The sequence below is a fragment of the Phyllopteryx taeniolatus genome, chromosome 4, assembly GCF_024500385.1.
Source record: "Phyllopteryx taeniolatus isolate TA_2022b chromosome 4, UOR_Ptae_1.2, whole genome shotgun sequence".
NCBI classification, from domain to species: Eukaryota; Metazoa; Chordata; class Actinopteri; order Syngnathiformes; family Syngnathidae; genus Phyllopteryx; species Phyllopteryx taeniolatus.
The window spans coordinates 6,299,660-6,313,124 of record NC_084505.1 but is presented as its reverse complement, the minus strand read 5'-3'; the positions used below and the strand labels follow the sequence as shown (position 1 = coordinate 6,313,124).

At 42.9% G+C, this 13,465-nt stretch overlaps 1 protein-coding gene across 32 annotated transcripts in view; it reads left to right on the top strand.

Moving 5' to 3' along the window:
• Window positions 1-13,465, top strand: part of rims1b (regulating synaptic membrane exocytosis 1b) — a 146,735-nt gene that overhangs the window by 127,678 nt on the left and 5,592 nt on the right. For 25 of the 32 annotated variants that reach the window (XM_061772160.1, XM_061772163.1, XM_061772161.1 and 22 more), the window contains 6 exons: window positions 2,338-2,441; window positions 2,869-3,029; window positions 3,310-3,462; window positions 7,681-7,898; window positions 10,462-10,606; window positions 10,865-10,974. In XM_061772160.1, the coding sequence (XP_061628144.1) occupies window positions 2,338-2,441; window positions 2,869-3,029; window positions 3,310-3,462; window positions 7,681-7,898; window positions 10,462-10,606; window positions 10,865-10,974 (891 nt within the window). The other 7 variants (XM_061772179.1, XM_061772170.1, XR_009788359.1 and 4 more) reach the window with 6 other exon arrangements.

The window sequence follows — 13,465 nt, the reverse complement described above, 5'->3', positions numbered from 1 at the left end:
GTCTAAAAATAGTTTCCATTTGTCACTTAAAATGTGTTGACAAAGTCTCTTAGTTCCAGAATTGGCTGCTGTTGTTTACTGGCGTCGCTGCGCAATGCAGGCAGAAAATGGGACTGACGTATTTCCTGGTCACAGATATACAATATGACTAGATCCATTTCCAAAAGATGTGCCTCATGTGCCTACGTGGCAGCCATGTTGAACATGGGGCATTGCCGTGGCAGCCATGTGATGACGGTTATGTCTATTGTCTACTGTGCATAGAGCGCAACACAGAGAGAGAGCAGCATGGCTTCAGTGTTAACTCTGAGGAATACAAAACACAAGTCTTTGAAGTCTGGAACCTGATATTTATGGTACAGTAACAGTTTTTTTGTCACACCGGTTACCTTTGGCAATGGATTTGGAACTAGGAAGCACACTATTTCCTCACGGCTCATGAAAGCGACGCGCCTATGATGAGTACTGTATGTCAACAATGTAAACAAGTTTGGATAAAATGTGAAACTTTTGAACATTTTCAAGCTTTTTTAAAAAATATTTATTTACAATAACTTTGTACTGTACTTGGCATTTTAGGCCACAACAAAACAATAATTTTGTACTGTACATTAATATGGGTGCATATGGCCTCCAAAAAAAAAAAGGGCTTCAATGAAATAGAAAATCGGCGATATCAGACTAAACCCCCCTCCCACCACAAACAAGTAGATCTCTGAGTTTAAAAAAAATGAAATAACTTCTTACCTTAGTGGGAGACCTGCCACTGGGACGAGGCTAGCTTCTCGTATTCAGGAGTGTAGGAGCCGTTTCGAAGGCGTAGGCAGGCAGCAAGGTGGACATCAGTCATCAGACTCATGTCTTCAAAAACCATCCTGTTAAATACACATAATTGTGGCACGTCTACCATATCATTCGGCTCGTCAAATTGGACGGAAAAGCACTCACTTGCGTCAATATCTATGCTCAGTTGCTCCTCCAAATCGACAGCTATTCCCTTACATCGCCTTGTAGCAATATTACGGGAGAGATGCACTTCTTTATAGCCTTCACGATCTCTGTTTTATTTTTAAAGTAATCAAAGAGGCTATCGGCTGTGTGACGAAAGGCTTCCCTCACAATATTCCGTCTTTGAATGGTTTCTTGTATTTAGCAAGGACGTGACTGAAGCGACAGGAAGTAATAGTAATAACTGCTTTGCTGCAAGCTGTGCTAACAAATCCCGCGCGTAAAGCTGTTGTTCCCATGTAGAGTTTTAAAATGCTGCTCCAAATTCCCTTTGCCACTGTTGCATTGCAGATCAAACAAACAGGCTTTTGAATGAGAATGAAAAAAAACTCACGGTGAAAATGGTAGGTTTTGGCTCGTTTCCCCACCATGTCAACTTTTAGAAATTGATCTTTGGCTGCTAGCTACTGCTGCTGTCAACTTCCTGTCAGGCACGAGCTGCCGTAAGTTAAAGGTTAGTTTTTTCTTTTTTTAATACTATTTTTTGTGGGAACGTGAGACTGATATGGTGTGCAGGCTGGAGTGTACATTATTACAAAATACATAATACGCACACCCCCCAAAAAAAACATTATTTTTCCTACAGCCCTCACAGTCGACTTGGGATCAGTCCACAGTTTTCCAGTAGATTGCAATCGACTGGTTTGGCACTCCTGATTTAGGGGCTTTTGCTCCCATGCAACAGTTTTTCTTATTTAATGCCTGCAAAAACAATTCAGTTTTTTTTTCTGTCAATATGGAGTGCTGTGTGTACATTCATGTGGAAAAAATGAACTTAAATGATTTTAGCAAATAGCTGCAATATAAAAAAAGAGTGAAAAATTTAAGGGGGTCTGAATACTTTCCATACCCACTGTAGTTACTGCAACTGCTCCAACTAGCGGCAATGTTACGTGCCCACCGCTCCATTCATAAGCAATACTGTGCTTATGACTGAATGACTCAGTTCCAGTGAAGGCGGCAGTGACGGGAGCGAAGATTAACTTCTGTATCTGCTATGGAAGTTAATTTCACATTTAAAGTGTGACATATTTTTCAAGTGGATTTCTATGACATTCACGTCTCAGGAAAACTCCACTCTCTGGGAATTACAGCCACCCTCAGACATGAATGAGGGTCTTCAGTACTTACGTGTACTTAGGCCACTTATGCACAGTGTGTCAGAAGTTATTACAGGAGAATCAGCATACCTTGAAAGTGTGCACGCCAGGTGCGTAAAAAAAAAAAAAAAGATTTACGCTTGAATGGGAGAATATGGCCCAAAGTCAGGAAACAGACCTAGTTATTTTACTTGGTGGAATAAAATTATCATTCCTGGTTTTATCTTAGCCCTTGCAGTTGAAGAGCGAGCCCGACAGCTGCATATGAAAGTACATTCCTACCGGCCTTCAGCCTCCCATGACCCTGAGTCAGACCTCAAGAATAAACGGGAGGTAAGCCTGCTTTTTGCTCATCTTTAGAAAATCTAAATAAGGTTGAACTGTTAAAGTAGATTATCGAATGTCAACATATTTTTATTCATCTATATACAAATCCCAATTCAAATGAAGTTGTGACGTTGGGTAAAATATAAATAAGAACAGAAAATGATTTCCAAATCCTTTTCAACCTATGTTCAATTGAATGCACTACAAAGAAAGGACAAACTGATTAACTAGAGACATAATGCACCTCACAACATGTGAGACTCCCCTCTTGTTTTCTTTTAGCATTAACAAGTATTAACTTTTAACACCTGACATTTATGACAGTTAACAGTGTTAAAATGTTACTTTTATGATGGCCCTGAGGTCGATCCAGCCTGTGTTAGCCTCGAGAGATTTCACCTTTAATTTATAAATCTACTCTTCCTGTCCATAGATGTTTGCAGAACAGCGACGAAGCAGCGACAACATGTCTGCAAGGTCATCAGACAGCGATATGAGTGATATGTCAGCTCTCTCCCGTGCCAGCAGTGCCTCTCACCTCAGTAGCACCAGCTACATGTCTATCCAGTCAGAACGCCCTGGGGGACGTCTTAGGTCAGTCCTTTTGTTAATTTGTTTAATTATTACATTTTAGATTTAGTTTAGTTACGTTCAACTACAGTTGCATGTTTGGAAATTAGTATCAATGTATTTTGTTCGAAGTCATATTTGGTGAGATCATTTATTTGTAATGTGCATGCTAATGGGGGTGTATCTTTTCTTTTTTGCATGGCAACTGCTGCATGTTTCTGTCCAACTGCATGCCCTTTCTCCTCTCTGTCACGCACAAACACATAACACAATGAATGGTGGGGTGAAAACAAACTTGATTCAGGTCTAAGTCAATAGAGGAGGAAAAAAAAGACAGGAGGATTTCATGGGGGGTGACTAGGGAAGAGGAGAGGAAGAGGGCGTCAGGAAAGAGACGTTTCTCAGAAGAATTGAAGCGCAGGAGGCACACTGTAGCTGGAGAAACGGACGAGTCCAGGTAAAGATAAATAGCTCTCAAATGAAGAGACTTACCTGACAGTCTGTCTGTCTGTCTGTCTGTCTGTCTTTCTATTGATCTATCTGTCTATCTATTTATCTATCTATCTTTTTACTTTGAAAAGGTAATCAGTTAATTACTCAGTAGTTACTAATTACATTCCCAAAATGACACACGTGTAGAGACTGTGTTTCAACGTAGAAAACCAAAAAGAAGTTGCTTGAAATTGAAAAAGCTCATCATAGATGCTGCAAAATGTACAAGAATCATAGAGATGTTCGCTTGAGGAACTGTTGTAGCCTCCACGTCTGTGACAGCAATGCACCCTCAAAAGCAGGTTAAACAAGCTGAAGACAGCGCAACAGGCGGGCAGGTAGGCCTGCCACAAATGCAGACTTTTTTAAACCAGCGGTGAGAGTGAGCGACAAAATTTTACTGCCGGTAAGCAGGTTGTAATGTTTGAATATAAAAAAGGGAGTTTGAGGTGATGGATCTAGCATTCATTACATGTCTTGAGCAATGGCGATTAATTAATATTAGCAATTAATATTGATACTAATCAATTGCCATTGCTCAATACATTATAATATTGCATACTTTCCAAAAATATTTAGGTTAAAGGTGTGTTGAAAGGTAGCATAGTAATTTGAATTAGTAGCAACTCTCTGCGGTACAATTAAACATGTTTTAAAAAGCACTCAAATGTGAAATAAGTGAAATAAATAATAAGTAAAAGCTTTGAAATTTAAATATTACAAAAGTGTTTAAAAAAAGGACACATATTATTAGCAAAAGGTATGCTCACTTTGAATTAAGAGTAAGACTGTGTAAAATGCTTTTAAGACTTTGCTTTGCGTGGAGTGCTGCTGACCTCAAATCGGGACATCGGGAATCAGTGGGCTGAATACTCCGAAGACCTCAATTCTACAGACACGTCTTCCTATGAGGAAGCAGAGTCTGGAGACTCAGAGGTGAGCTATCCTATCTCCAGGGTTGAGGTCACCAAGGTCGTTAAAAAGCTCCTTAGTTGCAGGGCCCAGGGGTGGATGAGATCCGCCCGGAGTCCCTAAAGGCTCTGGATTTTGTGGGGCTGTCCTGGTTAACACGCCTCTGCAACATCGTGTGGAGATTGGGGCCTCTGGATTGGCAGACACGGGTGGTGGTCCCGCCTTTTTAAGAAGGGGGACCAGAGGGTGTATTCCAAATATAGGGGGATTGCACTCCTCAGCCTCCCTGGTAAGGTCTATTCAGGGTTGCTAGAGAGAAGTCGAATCTCAGATTCAGGAGGAGCAGTGTGGTTTTCGTCCCGGTCATGGAACAGTGGTCAAGCTCTACACCCTCGGCAGGGTCCTTGAGGGTGCATCGGAGTTCACCCAACCAGTTTACATGTGTTTTGTGGATTTGGAGAAGGCGTTCGACTGTGTCCCTCGCAGAGTCCAGTGGGGGATGCTTCGAGAGTATGGGGTTGCTGACCCCTTTATATGGGCTGTTCGGTCCCTGTACGAACGATGTCAGAATTTGGTCTGCAGTAACGGCAGTAAGTCGAATACTGATGTTGAGTACAATGTTGAGTTGGACTCCACCAAGACTGCCCTATGTCACTGATTCTGTTCACCACCTTCATGGACAGAATTTCTAGGTGCAGCCAAGGCGTTGAGGGGGTCCAGTTTTGGTGATCTGCTTTTGCAGATGATGTGGTTCTGATGGCTGTATCAAGCCACGATCTTCACCTCTAGCTGGAGTGATTCGCAGCCGAGTGTGAAACAACTAGAATGAAAATCAGGACCTCCAAATCTGAGACCATGGTCTTTAGTCAGAAAGGAGTGGAGTGCACACCTTTGGGGTCGAGCAGAAGATCCTGCCCCAAGTGGAGGCATTCAAGTACCTCTTTCTTGTTCACGAGTCAGGGAAGAATGGAGCGGAAAATCGACAGGTGGATCGGTGCAGCGGCTGCAGTAATGCAGACTTTGTATCAGTCTGTCGTGTTGAAGAAGGAGCTGAGCCAAACGGCAAAGCTCTCAAGTTACCGGTTGATCAATGGTCATACCCTCACCTATGGTCATGAGCTGTGGGTCGTGACCGAAAGAACAAGATCAGGGATACAAGCTGCCAAAACGAGTTTCCTCCACAGGGTGTCTGGGCTCTCCCTTAGAGATAGGGTGAGAAGCTCGGTCATCAGGGAGGGGCTTAGAGTGGAGCAGCTGCTCCTCTGCATCGAGAAGACCCAGATGAAGTGGCCCAGGGATCTGGTTAGGATGCACCCTGGACACCTTCCTGGTGAGGTGTTCCGGCCACGTCCCAGGAAGGAGGCAGCCAGGAAACCCTGGAGAGAGTATGTCTCTCGACTGGGCTGGGAACACCTTGGGAAATAAAAAAATATGGGCTTAATTTATAGGAAAAATGTATGTGCTCCATAGAGATTACGGCTGTATTTTTTTTTTACAACTGATAACAAATAATGACAACAATTAATCAACTACTAATAGTAATCAGCAGCAAGGCTCCCTCTGATTACCATGTGGACGAAAAATTTAAGACAAACTCTCAAGTACAGTAGTTTAAAGGCTCAAGACAACAAAAAGAAGCAGTCACAAATCAATGCTTTCTTATATCTTTGTGGTAATTTGTGTATTGTCCCACCGTCTTCAATTAATTTATTAAATCGGTATGACATGAGTTTTATTTCTTAAATCATCTGGACACAATTCACTGGGGAACACAATTTTTGTTGAGTTAGGTCTGACAGCTGTTTTTAACAAATTTCTGGGTGCAGAATCCAAAACTGATCTCAGTTTTTCTCTATCATGTCAAGTTTTTGAACAAAGTGAGAACAAATTGGAACAAAGGAAATATATACCTATGTAAATAAAACACTAAGATGAAATAGTTACAAGCTTTGAAAACTAAAAAAACAGCATACAACAAAATAGAACTTACAACGGTATGCCCATGGTTACAAGGTTAAGAGAAAAGCCAGCACAAATCCTCTTAATTCCTACTATGCTAGCTTTCTGTTTGCAGATATTAATAGTACTGACCTATTGGGAGCTGCACACACTTCTCACCGTACTGTCTCAATTGTGACTGCACAAACAAGTTGCTACATAGCTGGAGATGAGTCCAATCGTAATCAGCTTTTTTTTTTCAAATTGTTCCCCAGTGATATCAGTCTTCCTGCCTTCCATCACACAGTTTGGTGTCTGGCACTATTCTTTGGAACCAACCACATAATTAACATTTGGTTTTTCAGTTTATGTTTTGTTTTACACTATATGTGGACCTTGTTTTTGTATCTTTGTGTTTGTTCAGTGCACGTCTCAGATTCCTCATTGCATGCATCGTGTGCTGTGACAACCCAGACCCCCTCCAGCCTCCAGAGCAGGATCATCACCTTCCATCCTCCCCCACTGCTGCACAGCTTCCCTCAACCTCCATGCATAGTACAATAGAAAGGCCTCAAGCCAGTATTCCCTTTCCTCTAACCCATCTTATCACATCAGTCAGAGGTCCACATACAGTAGATGCTGGTGGTGATGGCTGCAGCATTTCCAGGTTCTCCTGTAGCACATTGGGTCCATCTGAGGGCATTGACATGCAGTGGCTCATGCAAACCCATCGGAGGCAGCGTCAAGCACTCAGTTGCTTCTGCCCATGTGTAGTTGCTTGTTTAAGAACACTGAAATTGAACACACAATAAAAAACTGAAATTTGTTGCATGCTGGTCAACTTTGCTGGACTGGACTGTATTTGCCCTCAGGCGTCGCCTGTGTGGAGTTTTCTCCGGGTAGTCCGGTCTCCTCCCACATCCCAAAAACATGCATGGTAGGTTGCCCATAGGTGTGAATGTGAGTGCTATGTGTGTGAATGTTTGTCTATGTGTGCCCTGCGATTGGCTGACGACCAGTTCTCGCCCAAAGATAGCTGGGATAGGCTACAGCATGCCCCCAACCCTTGTGAGATAAGCGGTACAGAAAATGGATGGATGGATGTGTCAATGTGTTTTTTTGCAATAGTACCTATTTAGGTTGTGGTTCAAAAGGAAACTGAAGCTATCCCAACTGACTCATCATATCACATCATGTCTGTCAATTTATAATGTTTACATGTCCGTCAACAAACTTGTGCAGTGAAGGTACAGTAAAATATAGATACTATGTCAAACTTTTGGAACATCCCGCAACATCCAGATGAGAGACACTCGATGTCTTCTTTCTTCAGTCGGCAGATGAGAGCATCAGCGGGACGCAGCATGCTCAAGAGCTCCAGTGTGAGTGGGGAGATCTATACCCAGGAGCGCACAGATGGCAGTCAATCAGATACAGCACTAGGCACAGTGGGTGGAGGCAGCAAGAAGAGACGCTCAAGCCTCAGTGCACGGGTGGTGGCCATTGTTGGAAACCGCCGCAGCCGCAGCACTTCCCAGATAAGTGGCCCTGGTGAGTTGCCACAGCAAATGTTAACGGCTGACCTGTTTATACAACAACTAAAAAATGAAGACAACCTTCTTCTCTTTCATTGTTTAACGACTTTTCTATTTTAAGTCCAGGATATCATGACACCTCAAAAAGGAAATGCACTTCTTGGTGGTGGGATGAAAAAATATATATGTTCACATCGAGATTTCAAAAGAAAACGACACAGTTTTTACAAAGCCATGATTCAGTTGCTAAGGAGAGCGCCCATCAGCCCAAATCACATTTTGGTTTCCCAGCGTTTGACTTTTGGGGCTGCTTACAACAAACAGTTGTCAAATGTCAACTAAAAATTGAAAGAACTCAATGTGTCATCTATGTGACGAGCATTTCTAACTATTAGCACATGTTAACGGAATGATTACTTCAAACAGTATGCTTCTTTACATACAGACAATGTTTTGAAAATGATCCCCGTCTATACAGAGTATCGACAAAAGTCGTGAAGACACCGTCATTTGGACACTGTGCCAACACCATACGGGAGCACCAACTGCTTCTCCTCCCTCTTATCCAAAAGCATATTTAATTCTCTTAATCTTAAGCGGTGCATTTACACGCAAAAACAAACACACACAACAATATGTGTGCATGTCACTTTCCACACCAAGTGCCACCCTATAAAAATACTCTCCGAGTACCACCACTATGACCAACATTAAAATACAGTAATGTAGTAGGCCCAAGTGTTCATTAAAAAAATGAGGCAGAAGTTTTATTTCTAAAAAGTATGCCTCCATTTATTGTAAGCTACTGTAACATGATGCACAGTTTGAACATCAAAACTGTACCTAGATAATGATTCAATTAAAATGTATTGCACATAAAAGTGGAATCGAAATTGTAGTTCAATAAATGTTGAAAAATAAACAGTTCTTAAAGATGAAATGCATTCTACTGTGCTTAAAACTTAGATACACCCGTACCTAAAAAAATTAATGTACTGTTGATTTTTAAAACATTTAAACATGCTGTATGCCTCGCTACAAGCTTCGTTCTGTTTTATTGTATTTCCTGTTTTAAATGTTGTACATTTTAATTCTCTTTTACTCGGTGATTTATTTATTTATTTTCCACGTACCTCTGGTGGTACTCTTATCGCACTTTAGAAATCACTGTGCGAGGACATCCCAATGAATCTCAATGCCAACCTCACACTTACAAACAGGGTGGAGTTTTTGTATTCATTGTTTTTTTGAGAGAATGAAAGGACAAAATGCGGGTGGAGCTTCATATTCAGATTACATTGTGTAACACAATGGCATTGTGAATGAACTATTAGTAACTCATGTAAAATGTATTAGTTGTGTTTCAGCTGTCCAAACTGATGAATCTTACCATCATTTACAATTTTATACAATATTATGCACATTTTATTAGGTGTACTCCATAAAGTTTCAGACCCCAGAACATCTGTGCCACACATAAAAACAGTGTTGCGCAACAAAACGGATTTGTCCTGGGGAGCAGACTGTACTGAAACACCATAAATTGTAAATGTCCTTTTATTCTGTAAAAGGCTCATCCCTGTTGTTAGACTATTATAAATCTTCACACCCTTCTACATAAAATTCCCAACATTTCCAATACTTTATCTCTTTTCTATTACTACCTCCTCTTTCAACACAACACAAACCAACCCACCCACAAACACCACAAAACCCACACCACCCCAACCCACCTAAACCTATTTATTCTTTTATATACACAAAACATACCTCACACACTATCTAACTACTAATTCTCCTCTCACCCAATTTCTCATCCACCTACCCCCCAAACCCCCACCAAAATACATATCCACCCCCCCCCCTCTAAATCTCCTCCTTCCCCCCCTTACCTTACAAAAACTCAACTTACACCCCAAACCAAATATCTACTATATCAAAAACACTCACATACCCCCCCCACTTCCCCCCTGAAACTCAACCACTCTCACTTACTATAAATTCCAACCTTACCAACCAAACTCCCACCACATTTACAACAAAAAACCAAACCCATTATCCACAAACATACATAGCATCCCCTCTAAACCCTTGCAAGTCCCCCACCTATTCCGGGTCCTACATATCGTCCATTCCTTTACTACAATACCATACCCCCCGTTTCCCACCCCCCCCCTTTAACACCGCTGGCTGCCCCCCCCCCCCCACGCACCCCAACCCCCCCGCACCCCAGAGTCACTTAATCCTCAAGAGGCGGGTGCAATTTGGCCATGCATCAAATGGACACATGACAGAATATTGCACTGCTTTGGTAGTCTGCTGTAGTATTATATTTTTCCATGTTTATATTTGTAGAGTCTGGGATATGGTGACTGCTCTCTTTTCTGCAAACAGAAGATGGGAAACAAATAATAAATATAGTAGTTTTTACTCCTACTCTGTGATTTGCAATGCGCCATATTAATAAGTGAAGGCTCCATGTTTTAAAATAATGGCCTGAATTATAATATAATATTTTGGAGGCTGCTGAAAGGGTTTGTAAGAAAAGTTGATGCATTTTTGTGGATTCGTTTATGCAGAGGCAAAGACTAAAAAGGAGAAAGGAGCACCAATTCAGAGGAGCACAGAGACCGGCATGGCAGTGGAACTGACCAGGAATATGAGCCGGCAGCCCAGCAGAGAGTCCAACAATGGCAGCATGAACAGTTACAACTCTGAGGGGAAGTGAGTAACATTTTCATCTTTTCATCACCGTGGTGCAAAAAAAGACCTCTTTTTCTATTACACTTTACATTAAGAGCATTTCTCACACTGTGACAGTGACTAGCAGCAAATTGATTATTTTTAATGCAAGATGTTCTTAAATAATGCTGACTTTTCAAGAAACAGTGTAATAGAGTACATAGGAGAAAAGCAACTCCCTGTGTCTTGACTAAAATTAACGTGAGCTTTTTGTGAATGTTGCGTTTGTGCTTCTCTTAGTATCTTTTCTGGGGTCAATCTGGGAGCCAGCAGCCAGTTCAGTGACTTTCTGGATGGCCTGGGTCCGGCTCAGTTAGTGGGCAGGCAAACACTGGCTACACCCGCAATAGGTGAGATTGTGGACATTTTCACATCTTTTAGTTGAGTTTGGTTCACTTTCGACAGCATGTAAATGATATTAATTGTGTATTTTAGTGCATTGTGTTGCCCCAGGATTTTACATCCGTTGTTCTAGCATACCTTTGGTTGAATTACATTCAGGCAGATTAACAGAGGTAAAAAAGCTATGTCTATTAAAGACATACTGTACATATCCACAGAAAGTGTTAAATAGAAACTTAGATTAGCTGCTTATTTAATAGTTACCCAGTAGCTTGTCATAAAAAGCTGAACGCACAAACAGTGAATCTACATGAGGTTAGCATTAGTCAGCACAAACAATTGGGAACCCCTCTCCTATTAGCATGCATCAAATTAGCTTGTAGCCTACATCTCACTATAGAAGTGACTTTCAGCTTTTTCCTGTCAGGGGTCTCCGCCACAGCGAGTCACTCGCATGATTTCTTTCTCTGACGTAACCCAACCATTTTTATCCGGGCTTTAATAAACCCATGTCCCAATTAACTTCAAAAACTTGTTTTTCACTACACGTGTGCACATTTTCACATGAAATTACTAAACAATACAGGATATGATCTACATATATATAGGCATTGCTTCACACAAAGTCTCACTCTCATATGGAGTGAAGGCGTGCGCCGATCTTTCGCTCTTTCGCTCTTTTGCTCTCTCTCTCTGTCTCTCTCTCTCTCTCTCTCTCCCTCTCATCTTCAAGCACGTCACACGACTCAATTCCGGTTCTACAATGCTTGTGTCAAAATAAAAGCATAAGTATGAAAATAAGAGTCTAAATGTGTAAATGAACTAAAACTTGCCTGACAGGCAGAACAAGGCCTCTTCTGGCCCCAGAGCCATATGTTTGACACCCCTTGATTACATGACGGTGTGGACAATATTCTATTAAGTTTGAGTTCAAACTGTATAACTCCAGTCAAAAAGTCCAAGTCAAGCCAGCAGTAACAACACGGCATTTAAAAAAAAAAAAAAAAAAGCACCACTGCAACACTCCCAGAGGCCAAATGCCAACTTCAAAATATAATATTGGACATCAATGTTAGGCTTTTGCCTGTGAATGTTGTCATTCATCTAGGTCATTTCACTCTGAGAGCATTGACTCAATGGACTGCAAATGGACAAACAAAACAGTCCGTTTGCAATAGAGTCAATGCCCTGAGAATTGTTGGGCTTTATTTTGAAATGGTTCTGTAGCTCTTCAAGGCTTAGGCACAATGCTACTGCTGCCGCGGGCCAGCTGTCCCCAGTAGCAGCCCCACCGCTAGACCTACATTGGATGCTGTCCTTACCTCAGTTTATCTTACCATCATATACTGTTTCCACCAACATCAAGACTATACTGAAATAATGCTCAATCGCTGCATCCATCTATCCATTTTCTTCCGCTTATCCGTGGTTGGGTCACGGGGGCAGTAGCTTTAGCAGGGAAGCCCAGACTTTCCTCTTCCCAGCCACTTCATCCAGCTCTTCAGGAGGGATCCCGAGGCGTTCCCAGGCCAGCCGGTAGACATAGTCTCTCCAGCGTGTCATGGGTCATCCCCGGGATCTCCTCCCAGTGGGACATGCCTGGAACACCTCACCAGGGGGACCTCCAGGAGGGATCCTAATCAGATGCCCAAGACCGGAGACCGAACAGTCCGTATCAGTGGGTTCAATACCCCATACCCCCGAAGCACCCCCCACAGGACTCCCTGAGGGACACGGTCAAACGCCTTCTCCACGTCCACAAAACATATGTAGACTGGTTGGGCGAACTCCCATACACCCTCGAGGACCTTGCTGAGGGTGTAGAGCTGGTCCACTGTTCCACGGCCAGGACGAAAACCACACTGCTCCTCCTGAATCTGAGATTCTACTTCCCGACAGACTACTTCCAGCACTCCTGAATAGACCTTACCAGGGAGGCTGAGGAATGTCATCCCCCTGTAGTTGGAGCACACCCTCCGGTCCCCTTTCTGTAAAAGGGGTACCACCACCCCAGTCAAACCACCAAAGCTGTGTTCCACTGAGCCAACCGGTACCCATCAGCTGCCTCAGGAGTCCCACAAGGCAAAAAGGCCCGGTAGGACTCCTACTTCAGCTTCATGGCATCCTTACCACCGGTGTCCACCAACAAGTTCGTGGGTTGTCGCCACAACAGGCACCGACCACTTTAGGGCCAGAGCTCCGGTCGGCTGCCTCAGCTATGAAGCGCGGAACATGGTTCACTCGGACTCAATGCTCCCCTCCTCACCCGGGACATGGGTGAAGTTCTGCCAGAGGTGGGAGTTGAAACTCCTTCTGACAGGGGATTCGGCCAGACCAACAGACCCTCACGTACGTTCTGGCCTGCCAGGTTGGACCGGCGTCCCCCAGCAGAACGATGGATTCCCCAGTGGGAGCGCTCTCCAGCACCCCCTCCAAGGACTCCAAAAACGGGTGGGTACTCTGAACTGCTGTTAGGTGCATAGGCACAAAAAACAGTCA